Genomic DNA, 15,835 nt, shown 5'->3' with positions numbered 1-15,835 from the left:
TGCTTGAAACTTTACATGTGTGATCAGAGACCAATCCTGATCACATCCATACGCCAAAATACACTCTCGTTAGCAGCGCCACCTAGTGGATGGATAGGAAAGCTCTATGACTAGCCTGTACATGCTCCAATCTGCCTGAAATTTTACATGTGTGATCAGAGTCCAACCTTCATTACGTTCACAGTTCAACATGCACTCTTGGTCGAAACGCCACCTGGTGGACATTCATGGACTCGCCGACCAGCAAGGATGTGAGAGCCTGTCCAACGCTGCCTGCAGCTTTAATTGCTTTTACTTTTTCACTCCATTAAGAGGCTGCTATCTGTTTCAGGAGCCTGGCCAGATGGTTTATCGGCCGCGGCTCATGGCAGCAGTGTCGCTAATGGACTGGAGAGTAAAACAACAACGACAAACGTGAGAAAAAGCCCACAGCTGAGCGGCAAGTGTGGAGGTACAGAACACCTGGCACAGTGTGGAAAGAAGGAGTTCATAATGCAAACTGCAGTTTTTTTAATCACCTGTTGAAAATGGAGAAAAGGAATGACATAAAAATGAACCTCCAAACCTTTGGCCTCACGCAGATCAGGTGTGTTTGTTTACAGCATTTCTAAGCTTCTGTTGAAGAGCAGCGACGGGACTTCATTCTAAATATTGGTAGCCATCGACTACGGTATGTGCTGAAAATAAGGCTGCTGCATTGAGCAGTAAAGCCAAGAGCAGGGTCAAATGCTAAATAAGAGGAAGCTGGCACTGGAGACACCCAGGGGAAGCTTCCTCTTCTGCGTCCTCACCCCACCTTCATATCAAACCTCCGTGACCTAGGCCAAGATCAATAACGCAGTTTAAAGATGATAAACTGGACATAGAGATGATGGATCCTACCGAGGAGGAAGCTTTGACCACTGATGGCCTCCAACTGGAGCGACAGCATCTGATCAAGTCGAATGTCGATGGCTGTCAGTTCACTCACGACAGATTTTTAGATCATGTCGTTGGAATTGTCGTAGACATGGATGGATGGATGGATAGATAGATACTTCCCGAGGTAAATTCAACGAGGTTTAAACCTTAACTGGTTTCTTTCACTGGCAAGACTGCTGAAAAAAATGCATGTAAAAGAAAAACTGCTGAGCTGATACACTGATTGAATAGGTGAAGTCTCGGTATAATCCATCCCTGCAGCGTAAATCCGAGCAAGGTTTCTATGTTTTTTTGAATGAGGAAACCAACCAGTTTTACACTTTTGTATAAACCACATTAGCAGAAAGCATCTTGTCACCCGAGTGAATATTTCTTTGGTGAAAACAAAAGCATTACTCACCCACATTTACACAGCGTGCATATCAAACGCAGCACTTGGGGGAAATGCAGAATGTATTAGTCATAATTCTGCTTGTCTCACATGTGTGACAGATCACATTTTAGTATGTAAACCGGCCCATTACCACCTCTGTAAGTTATATGCAACATCAGAATGTGCTGAACCTGGAGCTGGCCAGCTAATCAGCATCTTGATATGGCACACCTGTGAGGTGGGGTGGATTATCTCAGCAAAGGAGAAGTGCTATCACAGATTTAGACAGATTTGTGAACAATATTTGAGAGATATTGTGTATGTGGAAAAAGTGTTAGATCTTTGAGTTCATCTAATAAAAAATGGGAGCAAAAACAAAAGTGTTGCATTTATATTTTTGTTGAGTGTATCTGTCATCTGTGTCTGTACTATGTCTGTTACACCAACAAACTCACACAACTGCAGCATTAGGTTTAAAGATGTTGCCGTACATGAAAACAGTCTACATCCTAGCAGATAAACTCTCTTTGTATTGTATATACGTTTATAGTTTTAAGTCTAATTACAATTCATTTAGCTGCCATGAATATATAAATCCAGTAAGACATCCAAAAATTATATATGACTGTGTATTTGTGATCATTTTTTCTATTGCATAACGCATTGTCATATGCAACTGCAGAATATCTTTAGAATATTAATTACAAGTAAATCAGGAACAAAGAGTGCAATCAAACCACAGAGAATAATAAACTGAATCACAGACAAACCGCATTAACACTCATGTATTATTCTGCTCATCATTCCCGAAATATGTAAATATTCTCACACTGTGATTGTGTATTATAAAAATGTATGCATGTACCCCTGAAGGCCTCAAACATGTTCACAGCAGTGCAGAGTCGACATGTCAAGCAGTGGAATGAAGCCGTGAAATACACTTTGGGACGTCGCTTTGACTCTCTACCTTTGGATCTGGCTCTGTGATGTCCGAGCTGCTGGTGCAGTACGCCGGGCTGGATCGGGCCAGAGGTGGGCGGGTCACATAGAACACCTCCCTGGACGAGCGTAGGTCTCGCTCCGCATGTCGCCTCATGTTCAGATTAGATGAGAGGGATTCTACAGCCGACACACCAGTGGTGGGGGACGGCAGGCGAGAGATGTCTATTGAACTGCGGATACACAAGACAAAGATGTGACAAACTGCTCCGCTCATGAATATTTTCTCAGTGTAATTAATAGACAGGTGCTCCCAAGTGGAAAATGCTGGCTCCTTTTTTATTTTTAATTAGAGAGTATACAAGGATTTGATGAAAAAGAAGGGGAAGGACAAGGTAGACTTATGGTTTACCACCTTTTCGGTTGAAATATGAGGCAATATCTCATTTTTTTTAACACTTTGTCACTGCTTGCACGGCTTTGAGTTGTGAACAGAGTGATTTTCTACTTTATTAGAATGAATTAGAGCCCTGAAAAGGTACAAATCATATACTTAAAGTAAAAGAAAGAAGCAAACATAGGAGAAATGTTCGGAAATAAAGCGTGGAGTGGACAACAACGTGTTATTTTAACCCCTTGATGACGATTGTCGCAAATTCGCATCATGCAACCTCGGAACCTTTTGCAAGCACTGGTTTGTCGTAGGACCGGTTAGAGTGGGACCTAAATTATTATATATCTGTTATTATTATTACACATCTATTCTATGTGTAATAGATATATTAACAATCTCCTTTTAATTTAGCATCAGCTGGAAACACAATCTTTTTATTTACATAACTGTCAGTAAATTCAGGTGTCAAGGGGTTAAAGGCCCACCAGGAGAACAATGTCCTATTTAGAGTTTTATGTCTAGATCATTTAATCAAATTATTATCTGATCAAAAAATGAAGAAAATTATACCAGCTTAGAATCGCCTAAAGTTCTGGAAGCCAAATTTATCTAAAGTGGCTCATTTGAATCAAGGATAAGAAGAGATAAAATATCTTTTTCTGCTGTCAAAGAATGAAAAGTGTGAAGAAACCAAATTATTTTCTGCACACTGTCAATCATTTGTACTTCGTTTATTTATTCTTCAGTATTCAGACTGAATATTGCCCCATGAAGGCCTGAAACACTCTCAGTATGAGTGAGACGACATGCAGCTTTCATCTAAGTGGGGATGTTTTTAATCCCACGCACCTGTCTACTAGATTTTATGGTATGTAAGAATTACACATGTTAAATGATATAACTGTTGCATAATGAAACACGTGGCATGACGCCATCCTGTCATTCACTCGTAGCACAACACCTCTGGGGTTTTAGCTGGCAGGTGTGTTGTTCCAGACGTTTGATCTCCTCAAAGCTGCCTGCTGCAGATTTAAGTCATTCACTGACATGTTTACTGCTTCAGATTTGGTGCTCAAAAGACTTTTTTTTTAGTGGGTGGGACCTGCAGTAGAAAACACAAATAAAGTTTCTGTGGGGTGGCCTGATATCACCTCTGTTATTTATCTTACTTAAAGAGTTCTTATTCAAAGAGGCTGTAATTGAGCAATTGTTTCTTGATGATGGCAGAAATGAATTAAAACATGCGGGGAAGAGGTTTGGGTGAGCGAGTCAGAAAACAGATGGTGCTGACAATTACTGATTAATAAGTCCGTGAATGGACAAAAAAACGTCATAGTTTAGTGTGTCGTCCGAAAATGGACAAAATACCTCATACTTTAGTATGTCGACAAAAAATGTCATAGTTTACTATGTCGTCTGAAAATGGACAAAAAACCTCATACTTTAGTATGTCAACAAAAAATGTCATAGTATACTATGTCGTTCGAAAATGGACAAAAAACGGCATAGTTTAGTATGTCGTCTGAAAATGGACAAAAAATGTCATAGTGAAGCATGTCGTCGGAAAATGGAAAACAATGTCATAGTTTAGTATGTCGTTTGAAAATGGACAAAAAACACCATAGTTCAGTATGCTGTCTGAAAATGAACAAAAAACGTCATAGTTTAGTATGTCATCTGAAAATCGAAAAAAAAATCATAAGTATATATGTCGTCCGAAAATGGACAAAAAACGTCATAGTTTAGTATGTCGACAAAAAATGTCACAGTTTACTATGTCGTCCGAAAATGGACAAAAAACGTCATAGTTTAGTATGTCGACAAAAAATGTCATAGTTTACTATGTCGTCCGAAAATGGACAAAAAACGTCATAGTTTAGTATGTCGACAAAAAATGTCATAGTTTACTATGTCGTCCGAAAATGGACAAAAAACGTCATAGTTTAGTATGTCGACAAAAAATGTCACAGTTTACTATGTCGTCCGAAAATGGACAAAAAACGTCATAGTTTAGTATGTCGACAAAAATGTCATAGTTTACTATGTCGTTCGAAAATGGACAAAAACGGCATAGTTTAGTAAGTCGTCTGAAAGTGGACAAAAAACGTCATAGTTTAGTATGTCGTCCGAAAACGGGAAAAAGATGTCGTAGTTTAGTATGTCATTCAAAAATGGACAAAAAACGCCATAGTTTAGTATGTCGTTCCAAAATGGAAAAAACGTCATGGATTAGTATGTCGTTCAAAAATGAACAAAAACGCCATCGTGAAGCATGTCGTCCGAAAATGGAAAACAATGTCAGTTTAGTATGTCGTTCGAAAATGGACAAAAAACACCATAGTTTAGTATGTTGTCTGAAAATTAACAAAAAACGTCATAGTTTAGTATGTCATCTGAAAATCAAAAAAAAATCATAAGTATATATGTCGTCCGAAAATGGACAAAAAACGTCATACTTTAGTATGTCGTCCGAAAATGGACAAAAAAACGTCATAGTTTAGTATGTTGTCGAACACGCACAAAGCAAGTTGCCCAGGTAGCGTAACTGGTTGAGACAGTGGTTCAAAAACTGAATTGGGTCAGAAACTCTGGTTCGAATCCTGCTTGGGGAACAAAAAACGTCATGGACAAGTATGTTGTTCAAAAATGAACAAAAACGTCATAGTGAAGCATGTCGTTCGAAAATGGAAAAAAATGTCAAAGTTTAGTATGTCATCCGAAAATGGACAAAAACATCATAGTTTAGTATGTCGTTCAAAAATGGACGAAAAAACGCTATAGTTTAGTATGTCGTCTGAAAATGAACAAAAAACGTCATAGTTTAGTATGTCATCTGAAAATCGAAAAAAAAACATAAGTATATATGTCGTCCGAAAATGGACAAAAAACGTCATAGTTTAGTATGTCGTCCAACAGCACAAGGCAAGTTGCCCAGGTAGCGTAACTGGTTGAGACGGTGGTTCATAAACTGAATTGGGTCAGAGACCCTGGTTCGACTCGTGCTTGAGGACTTCTATGAAACAGTCAGAATACAGTGTGGGAAGGAAATCGTGGTTTAGTACGTTGCTCAATGTGTGTGGGGGAGAAAGGGGTAGTTTAGCGTGTTGTCCGAAAATGGGCAAAAAATGCCTAAGTTGAGTATGTCATTCAAAAATGGACAGAAAACATCATAGTTTAGTATGTCGTCCGAAAACGGGAGAAAGATGTCGAAGTTTAGTATGTCATTCAAAAATGAACAAAAACACCATCGTGAAGCATGTCATCCAAAAATGGAAAAAAAATGTCATAGTTTAGCATGTCGTCCAAAAATCGGCAAAAAACGTCATAGTTTAGTAAGTCATCCGAAAATGGACAAAAAATGTCATAGTTTAGTAAGTCATTCGAAAATGGACAAAAAACGTCATAGTGAAGCATGTCGTCAGAAAATGGACAAAAAACATCATAGTTTAGTGTCGTTCCAAAATGGACAAAAAACGTCATGGATTAGTATGTCGTTCAAAAATGAACAAAAACGCCATCGTGAAGCATGTCGTCTGAAAATGAATATAAAACGTCATAGTTTAGTATGTCATCTGAAAATTGAAAAAAAATCATAAGCATATATGTCGTCCGAACATAGACAAAAAACGTCATACTTTAGTATGTCGTCCGAAAATGGACAAAAAACGTCATAGTTTAGTATGTCATCCGAAAATGGACAAAAAACGTCATAGTATAATATGTTGTCCAACAAGCATAAAGCAAGTTTCCCAGGTAGGGTGACTGGTTGAGACGGTGGTTCATAAACAGAATTGGGTCAGAAACTCTGGTTCGAATCCTGCTTTCCGCATAGTTTGTTATGTCGTCTGAAAATGGACAAAAAACGTCATAGATAAGTATGTTGTTCAAAAATGAACTAAAATGTTATAGTGAAGCATGTCGTCCGAAAATGGACAAAAAACGTCATAGTTTAGTATGTCGACAAAAAAATGTCATAGTTTGCTATGTCGTCCGAAAATGGACAAAAAACCTTATACTTTAGTATGTCGACAAAAAATGTCATAGTGTACAATGTCGTTCAAAAATGGACGAAAAAACGCCATAGTTTGTATGTCGTCTGAAAATGAACAAAAAAGTCATAGTTTAGTATGTCATCTGAAAATCGAAAAAAAACATAAGTATATATGTCGTCCGAAAATGGACAAAAAACGTCATAGTGAAGCATGTCGTTCGAAAATGGAAAAAAATGTCAAAGTTTAGTATGCCGTCCGAAAATGGACAAAAAACGTCATAGTTTAGTATGTCGACAAAAAATGTCATAGTTTACTATGTTGTCCGAAAATGGACAAAAATCCTCATACTTTAGTATGTCGACAAAAAATGTCATAATGTACAATGTCGTTCAAAAATGGACGAAAAAACGCTATAGTTTAGTATGTCGTCTGAAAATTAACAAAAAACGTCATAGTTTAGTATGTCATCTGAAAATAAAAATAAAACATAAGTATATATGTCGTCCGAAAATGGACAAAAAACGTCATAGTTTAGTATGTCGTCCAACAGCACAAGGCATGTTGCCAAGTTAGCGTAACTGGTTGAGACGGTGGTTCATAAACTGAATTGGGTCGGAGACCCTGGTTCGAATCCTGCTTGAGGACTTCTATGAAATAGTCAGAATACAGTGTGGGAAGGAAATCGTGTTTGAGTATGGTGTTCAATGTGTGTGTGGGGGGGGGAAAGGGGTAGTTTAGCATGTTGTCTGAAAATGGGCAAAAAATGCCTTAGTTGAGTATGTCATTCAAAAATGGACAAAAAACGTCATAGTGAAGCATGTCGTCGGAAAATGGACAAAAAGATGTCGTAGTTTAGTATGTCATACAAAAAAGGTCATGGATTAGTATGTCGTTCAAAAATGAACAAAAACGCCATGGTGAAGCATGTCGTCCGAAAATGGAAAAAAATGTCAGTTTAGTATGTCGTCCGAAAATCGGCAAAAAAACGTCATAGTTTAGTATTTCGTCCGAAAATGGACAAAAAATGTCATAGTTTAGTAAGTCGTTCGAAAATGGACAAAAAACGTCATAGTGAAGCATGTCGTTGGAAAATGGACAAAAAACGTCATAGTTTAGTATGCCATTCCAAAATGGACAAAAAACGTCATGGATTAGTATGTCGTTCAAAAATGAACAAAAACGCCATCGTGAAGCATGTTGTCCGAAAATGGAAAAAAATGTCATCGTTTAGTATGTCGTTCGAAAATGGACAAAAAACACCATAGTTTAGTATGTCGTCTGAAAATGAATAAAAAACGTCATAGTTTAGTATGTCGTCCGAAAATGGACAAAAAAACGTCATAGTTTAGTATGTTGTCCAACAAACACAAAGCAAGTTGCCCAGGTAGGGTAACTGGTTGAGACGATGGTCCATAAACTGAATTGGGTCATACACTCTGGTTCAAATCCTGCTTGGGGCATAGTTTTGTATGTCGTCTGAAAATGGACAAAAAACGTCATAGTAAAGCATGTCGCCCGAAAATGGACAAAAAACGTCGAAGTTTAGTATGTCGACAAAAAATGTCATAGTTTACTATGTCGTCCGAAAATGGACGAAAAAAGTCACAGTTTTTTATGTCGTCTGAAAATGAATAAAAAACGTCATAGCTTAGTATGTCGTCCAACAGCACAAGGCAAGTGGCCCAGGTAGCGTAACTGGTTGAGACAGTGGTTCATAAACTGAATCGGGTCAGAGACCCTGGTTCGAATCCTGCTTGAGGACTTCTATGAAACAGTCAGAATCCAGTGTGGGAAGGAAGTTGTGGTTTGGTATGTTGTTCAATGTGTGTTGGGGGTAAAGGGGAAGTTCAGCATGTTGTCCGAAAATGGGCAAAAAATGCCTTAGTTTAGTATGTCATTCAAAAATGGACAAAAAACGTCATAGTGAAGCATGTCGTCCAAAAATGGACAGAAAACATCATAGTATAGTGTGTCGCACAACGCAAGTTGCCCAGGTAGCGTAACTGGTTGAGACGGTGGTTCGTAAACTTAATTGTGTCAGAAATGCTGGTTTGAATGCTGCTTGGGGCTTTATATGAAACAGTCAGAATTCAGTGTGGGAAGGAAGTCGTGGTTTAGTATCTCATTCAACGTGTGGGGGGAAAAAAAGGAGTAGTTTTTTATGCCTCATAGTTTAGTATGTCATCCTAAAATGGACAAAAAACGTCATAGTTTAGTATGTCATCCGTAAATGGATAAAAAACGCCATAGTTTAGTATGTCGTCTGAAAATGAACAAAAAGCGTCATAGTTTAGTATGTCGTCAGAAAAAGGAAAAAATGTCATAGTTTAGTATGTCGTCCGTAAATGGATAAAAACGCCATAGTTTAAGCATATCATCCGAAAATGGACAAAAAACGCCACAGTTTAGCATGTCATCCTAAAATGGACAAAAAAACGCCATAGTTTAGTATGTTGTTCGAAAATGGACAAAAAATGTCATAGTTTAGTATGTCATACTAAAATAGACAAAAAACGTCATAGTATAGTCTGTCGTCCGAAAATGAACAAAAAACATCATAGTTTAGTATGTCGTCCAAAAACGGACAAAAAAATGTCATAGTTTAGTATGTTGTTCGAAAATGGGCAAAAAATGTCATAGTTTAGTATGTTGTTCGAAACTAGACAAAAAACGTCATAGTATAGTCTGTCGTCTGAAAATGACCAAAAAACACCATAGTTTAGTATGTCGTCCAAAAATGGGAAAAAAACGCCATAGTTTAGTATGTCATCCGTAAATGGATAAAAAACGCCATAGTTTAGTATGTCATCCGTAAATGGATAAAAAACGCCATAGTTTAGTATGTCGTTTGAAAATGGACAAAAAACGCCATAGTTTAGTATGTCGTTTGAAAATGGACAAAAACATCATAGTTTAGTATGTCATCCGTAAATAGATAAAAAACGCCATAGTTTAGCATATCGTCCAAAAATGGACAAAAAACGCCATAGTTTAGTATGTCGTCTGAAAATGAACAAAAAGCGTCATAGTTTAGTATGTCATCAGAAAAAGGAAAAAAATGTCATAGTTTAGTATGTCGTCCGTAAATGGATAAAAAACGCCATAGTTTAAGCATATCATCCGAAAATGGACAAAAAACGCCACAGTTTAGCATGTCATCCTAAAATGGACAAAAAAACGCCATAGTTTAGTATGTTGTTCGAAAATGGACAAAAAATGTCATAGTTTAGTATGTCATCCTAAAATAGACAAAAAACGTCATAGTATAGTCTGTCGTCCGAAAATGAACAAAAAACATCATAGTTTAGTATGTCGTCCAAAAATGGACAAAAAAATGTCATAGTTTAGTATGTTGTTCGAAAATGGGCAAAAAATGTCATAGTTTAGTATGTCATCCTAAACTAGACAAAAAACGTCATAGTATAGTCTGTCGTCTGAAAATGACCAAAAAACACCATAGTTTAGTATGTCGTCCAAAAATGGGAAAAAAACGCCATAGTTTAGTATGTCATCCGTAAATGGATAAAAAACGCCATAGTTTAGTATGTCGTTTGAAAATGGACAAAAAACGCCATAGTTTAGTATGTCGTTTGAAAATGGACAAAAACATCATAGTTTAGTATGTCATCCGTAAATAGATAAAAAACGCCATAGTTTAGCATATCGTCCAAAAATGGACAAAAAACGCCATAGTTTAGTATGTCGTCCGAAAATGGACAAAAAACGCCATAGTTTAGTATGTCATCCGAAAATGGACAAAAAACACCATAGTTTAGTATGTCGTCTGAAAATGAACAAAAAGCGTCATAGTTTAGTATGTTGACCGAAAATGGGCAAAAAACATCATAGTTTAGAATGTCGTCCATTAATGGAAAACAAACGTCATAGTTTAGTATGTCGTCAGAAAATGGAAAAAAATGTCATAGTTTAGTATGTCGTCCGAAAATGGACAAAAAATGTCATAGTTTAGTATGTCGTCCTTAAATGGATAAAAAACGCCATAGTTTAGCATATCATCCGAAAATGGACAAAAAACGCCACAGTTTAGCATGTCATCCTAAAATGGACAAAAAAACGCCATAGTTTAGTATGTTGTTCGAAAATGGACAAAAAATGTCATAGTTTAGTATGTCATACTAAAATAGACAAAAAACGTCATAGTATAGTCTGTCGTCCGAAAATGAACAAAAAACATCATAGTTTAGTATGTCGTCCAAAAATGGACAAAAAAACGTCATAGTTTAGTATGTCATCCTAAAATGGACAAAAGACGCTATAGTTTAGTATGTCGTCCGAAAATGGGAAAAAAACGCCATAGTTTAGTATGTCATCCGTAAATGGATAAAAAACGCCATAGTTTAGTATGTCGTTTGAAAATGGACAAAAAAACGCCATAGTTTAGTCTGTCGTTTGAAAATGGACAAAAACATCATAGTTTAGTATGCCATCCGTAAATAGATAAAAAACGCCATAGTTTAGCATATCGTCCGAAAATGGACAAAAAACGCCATAGTTTAGTATGTCGTCCGAAAATGGACAAAAAACGCCATAGTTTAGTATGTCGTCCGAAAATGGACAAAAAACGTCACAGTTTAGTATGTCATCCGAAAATGGACAAAAAACACCATAGTTTAGTATGTCGTCTGAAAATGAACAAAAAGCGTCATAGTTTAGTATGTTGACCGAAAATGGGCAAAAAACATCATAGTTTAGAATGTCGTCCATTAATGGAAAACAAACGTCATAGTTTAGTATGTCGTCAGAAAATGGAAAAAAATGTCATAGTTTAGTATGTCGTCCGAAAATGGACAAAAAATGTCATAGTTTAGTATGTCGTCCGTAAATGGATAAAAAACGCCATAGTTTAGCATATCATCCGAAAATGGACAAAAAACGCCACAGTTTAGCATGTCATCCTAAAATGGACAAAAAAACTCCATAGTTTAGTATGTTGTTCGAAAATGGACAAAAAATGTCATAGTTTAGTATGTCATCCTAAAATAGACAAAAAACGTCATAGTATAGTCTGTCGTCCGAAAATGAACAAAAAACATCATAGTTTAGTATGTCGTCCAAAAATGGACAAAAAAACGTCATAGTTTAGTATGTTGTTCGAAAATGGACAAAAAATGTCATAGTTTAGTATGTCATCCTAAACTAGACAAAAAACGTCATAGTATAGTCTGTCGTCTGAAAATGACCAAAAAACACCATAGTTTAGTATGTCGTTTGAAAATGGACAAAAACATCATAGTTTAGTATGTCATCCGTAAATAGATAAAAAACGCCATAGTTTAGCATATCGTCCGAAAATGGACAAAAAAACGCCATAGTTTAGTATGTCGTCCGAAAATGGACAAAAAACGCCATAGTTTAGTATGTCATCCGAAAATGGACAAAAAACGTCATAGTTTAGTATGTTGTTCGAAAATGGACAAAAAATGTCATAGTTTAGTATGTCATCCGCAAATGGATAAAAAATGCCATAGTTTAGTATGTCATCCTAAAATGGACAAAAAACATCATAGTTTAGTATGTCATCCGCAAATGGATAAAAAATGCCATCGTTTAGTATGTCGTTCGAAAATGGACAAAAAACATCATAGTTTAGTATGTCATCCTAAAATGGACAAAAAACGTCATAGTTTAGTATGTTGTCCAAAAATGGACAGAAAATGTCATAGTTTAGTATGTCGGTCGAAAATGGACAAAAAACATTATAGTTTAGTATGTCGTTCGAAAATGGACAAAAAACATCATAGTTTAGTATGTCGTCCAAAAATGGACAAAAGGTGCTATAGTTTAGTATGTCGTCCGAAAATGGACAAAAGACGCTATAGTTTAGTGTGTTGTCCGAAAATGGACAGAAAATGTCATAGTTTAGTATGTCGGTCGAAAATGGACAAAAGACGCTATAGTTTAGTTTGTCGTCCGAAAATGGAAAAAAAACATCATAGTTTAGTATGTCATCCAAAAATGGACAAAAACGTCATAGTTTAGTATGTCATCCGAAAATGGACAAAAAACGTCATTTTTTGTCTGAAAATGGACAAAAGTCATAGTTTAGCATGATGTCCGAAAATGGACAATAAACGTCACAGTTTATTATGTCGTCCGCAAATGGAAAAAAACTTCATTTTTTGTCCGTACAAAATGTGTAAAAAACGTAATAGTTTTGTATGTCATCCAAGAAATGATGAGAGAGAGAGGAAAAAATAACTAAAAATAGACACCAAACAACTGCAGTCAACTACAATGAGAGAGAAAATGACCGAAGCCGCGTGTCTGCCCGATGCGATTTTCCCACATGCAAACACGTCACATCTGACAATCGCACGGATGGCGACACGATTTTCCGATGCGGCGCATTGACATGCGGGAAAATCTCATCTATTGGACACGCACCTTCAGAACAGACACAAAACATCTACCAGAGGCTAAACAACTACAATAAGACACAAAAGAACAACTACAACAGGCAAAATGACCACAAACAGCAGCAAAAAATCCTACAATGAGACACAAAACTTTAAAGAGATACAAAATAATTACAAAGACAAAATTACTACAAGAGGCAACATGAGTGAAAGAAATACAAAACTACAATTAGACACAAAACAATGACAATGAGAGACTAAATTATGACACAGTTACAAAACAATTACAATCAGACACAAAACAACAACTACAACAGGCAAATTGACCACGAAGAGCCACAAAAAAACTACAATGAGATACAAAGCAGCTATACAGAGTCATAAAACAACAACAAAAAGATTAATGGCAACTCCGAGGTGACAAAAGACTGCATCCACAAAGAGAAGCAAACAAAGCAACAATAACAACACTGCAAACAAAAAAAGTAAACAATCATTAACAAGGCCAGGGTTTACAAAGAACAGTCATAAAAGTACAGTAAAGGTACAATGACTACTACTACTAGAGACTACTATGAAATGACCACAGATGTAATATGACTACAGACTGATTCAAGACAACCACAAGTTGACAGAAAATTAATACAAGGACACAAAACATTTACAATGAGAGGTAAAATACTGAAGCAACATAATCAGATGTAAAATGAGCACAAAGAAACACAAAATTACAACAAATAGATGCACAAAGAGACACAAAACTTCCACAGATGCAAAATGACAACAAAGAAACATGAAACAGCTGATAGAGAGCAAAATGTCTCAAAACAAGTAACCTAAGTTGTTAAGAGACTTTATCATCACAGTCAGTCCTCATCTAAAAGGCAACTTAGACCAGAATGTCAAAACTTGAAACCTGCTGAAATTGTAAAAAACAGTGATGTAGTAGAAGGCAGAGGGTAATCTTTTAAAAATGAATTTGCATATTTATAGATTTGAGGATTTTTAAAAAAATCTAATTAAAACTGTATTTTTACACATCTTTGAACATTATTGGAAAGTATTTGTGCTGTTTGTTCAACCAGTGCTTTAAATTTGAGATGCATTTTTATGATTTTTTTACTCTGCCGATGAACGCGGCAGAGTTATGTGACGATCGGCATGCGTTTGTCCGTCTGTCTTTCTGTGCACAACATTACTCAAAAACAGATTAACAGATTTGGATGAAAATTTCAGGGAAGGTCAAAAATGACAAGGACCAAGTGAATAGATTTTGGCAGTGATATGGCTTACAGTCTGTATCCAGGGATTTGTTAAAGATTTATGTATCGTGGGCGAGATAGTGGCACGCCGTCATGACACAACTGAACACTACATCACATGATTACGATCCTCCTAAAAATTAACTGCTGGGGACTTTTCAGGACTTATCGGTTGTAAATGACACAAGGATCAATTGATTAAATTCTGGGGGTGTTTCTGAGTCTCATCAATTCTCTCTCCCCGCTACATATTTTAGGTCACACGATTCGGTATCCATACATAGCATACACATGAATAGCACATGCCTGTGCTCAGCGCAAGGTCATTTTGCTTGTGGGTACATCTATAGTAAATGGTCTCTGAGTGCTTTTCTAATTGTCTTTAGGACAATATCACAACTAGGTCTGATGACAGCAAAAACTTGACAGAAAATAACAGGAAACATTGGGCGGATACCTGTTTAGGTCACGCATCATAAGGCTTTGGAAGTCTGAGGACATAAGACGGTTGAAAGATGGACGGGAGAAGAGTCTGTCCTTTGGTCGATCTGGCTGGTGATTTGTAGGCATGTGAAGCTGCGGGTTCCTTAGGGCGACGCTTATGTCATTCAGCAACCGAGGCAGGGGTCCAAGTTTCAGAATGGCATCCTACAGAATGGGCAGGATTTCAAAATCAGGTAAATACCAAACTTTAAACCCTGCATGGCCAAAAAAAAAAAAGTTGCCACCTGGATTTAACTAAGCAAATAGGTAAGAGCCTTCCATTGGATAATTACTGCAGCAATGGATATGTTTCAGCTGCAACAACTTATTTAACCCTAGCTGATGCAGTGAGGAGCTTCTCATTTCTCAAACAACTATAACAGAAGATATATCCTCTGGTCATGGAAACGATGGTTCTGAAACTACTAAAATCAGATTAAGAACACTCGTCGAACAAATTATTAAAACGTCCAGACAAATATAAACAAATAATCACATAATTCATCTTGTAGGAGCAACACTTTCTACAGCTCAAGTGTATTCAGTCAGGAGAAATCTAAAAATGGCTAGCTTAGGCAGCAGCATCCTTAAATGTGGAGTTATGGGGTAAAATCAAAACTGCCAATGTGGCAGTTTGGTTCACATCATGCTCATGCCTTAAGCTCACAAATATTGTTATATTCATATTTCTAAAGCATGATAAATGGCAGATATGATCGAGACACGATAAAACACTTTCTGGAGGAGCAACAAAATACATAAGACTCATCAAATTAACCCCTTTGAAGCACAGCGTGGGTCAGGAGGTACCCATTTTCCATTGCATTAGGGTCACTTTTGACCCATGTTGTGCATCAAAAGGTAAAAAGCTTGGACATGAGACGGAGATGATATTTCAATGGCAGCATCATCAATTTTTCGAAACTCCAAAGCCACATTTAAAGTTTCCGTACAGCAAGGCTAAACAAAAAAACCTTCATGTTAATATTAATCATAATCTGCAGTCCTGCATTTAGCAAGAGATATACAAAAAGGTGGCAATACAAATTCTTTAAAGAATATCTTGAGTCGTATTAATTCTGGGGAGTGAGTTA

The 15,835-nt window shown here is 36.8% G+C and overlaps 2 protein-coding genes across 5 annotated transcripts in view; both read right to left on the bottom strand.

Annotated features, from left to right (window-relative positions):
- Positions 1–15,835, bottom strand: part of vps72a (vacuolar protein sorting 72 homolog a) — a 113,550-nt gene that overhangs the window by 40,965 nt on the left and 56,750 nt on the right. The window lies entirely within an intron of this gene.
- LOC110965309 (ras/Rap GTPase-activating protein SynGAP-like) overlaps positions 1–15,835 on the bottom strand; it is a 75,511-nt gene that overhangs the window by 20,381 nt on the left and 39,295 nt on the right. For all 4 annotated transcript variants that reach the window (XM_022214343.2, XM_022214504.2, XM_022214582.2 and 1 more), the window contains 2 exons: positions 14,716–14,906; positions 2,262–2,466 (listed from right to left, as the gene is read on the bottom strand). In XM_022214343.2, coding sequence (XP_022070035.1) covers positions 2,262–2,466; positions 14,716–14,906 — 396 coding nt within the window. The remainder of the gene's footprint in view (positions 1–2,261; positions 2,467–14,715; positions 14,907–15,835) is intronic.

The sequence above is a fragment of the Acanthochromis polyacanthus genome, chromosome 11 (assembly GCF_021347895.1).
Source record: "Acanthochromis polyacanthus isolate Apoly-LR-REF ecotype Palm Island chromosome 11, KAUST_Apoly_ChrSc, whole genome shotgun sequence".
NCBI classification, from domain to species: domain Eukaryota; kingdom Metazoa; phylum Chordata; class Actinopteri; family Pomacentridae; genus Acanthochromis; species Acanthochromis polyacanthus.
The sequence above is the reverse complement of the archived record's forward strand: the minus strand, read 5'-3'. Positions and strand labels throughout refer to the sequence as shown.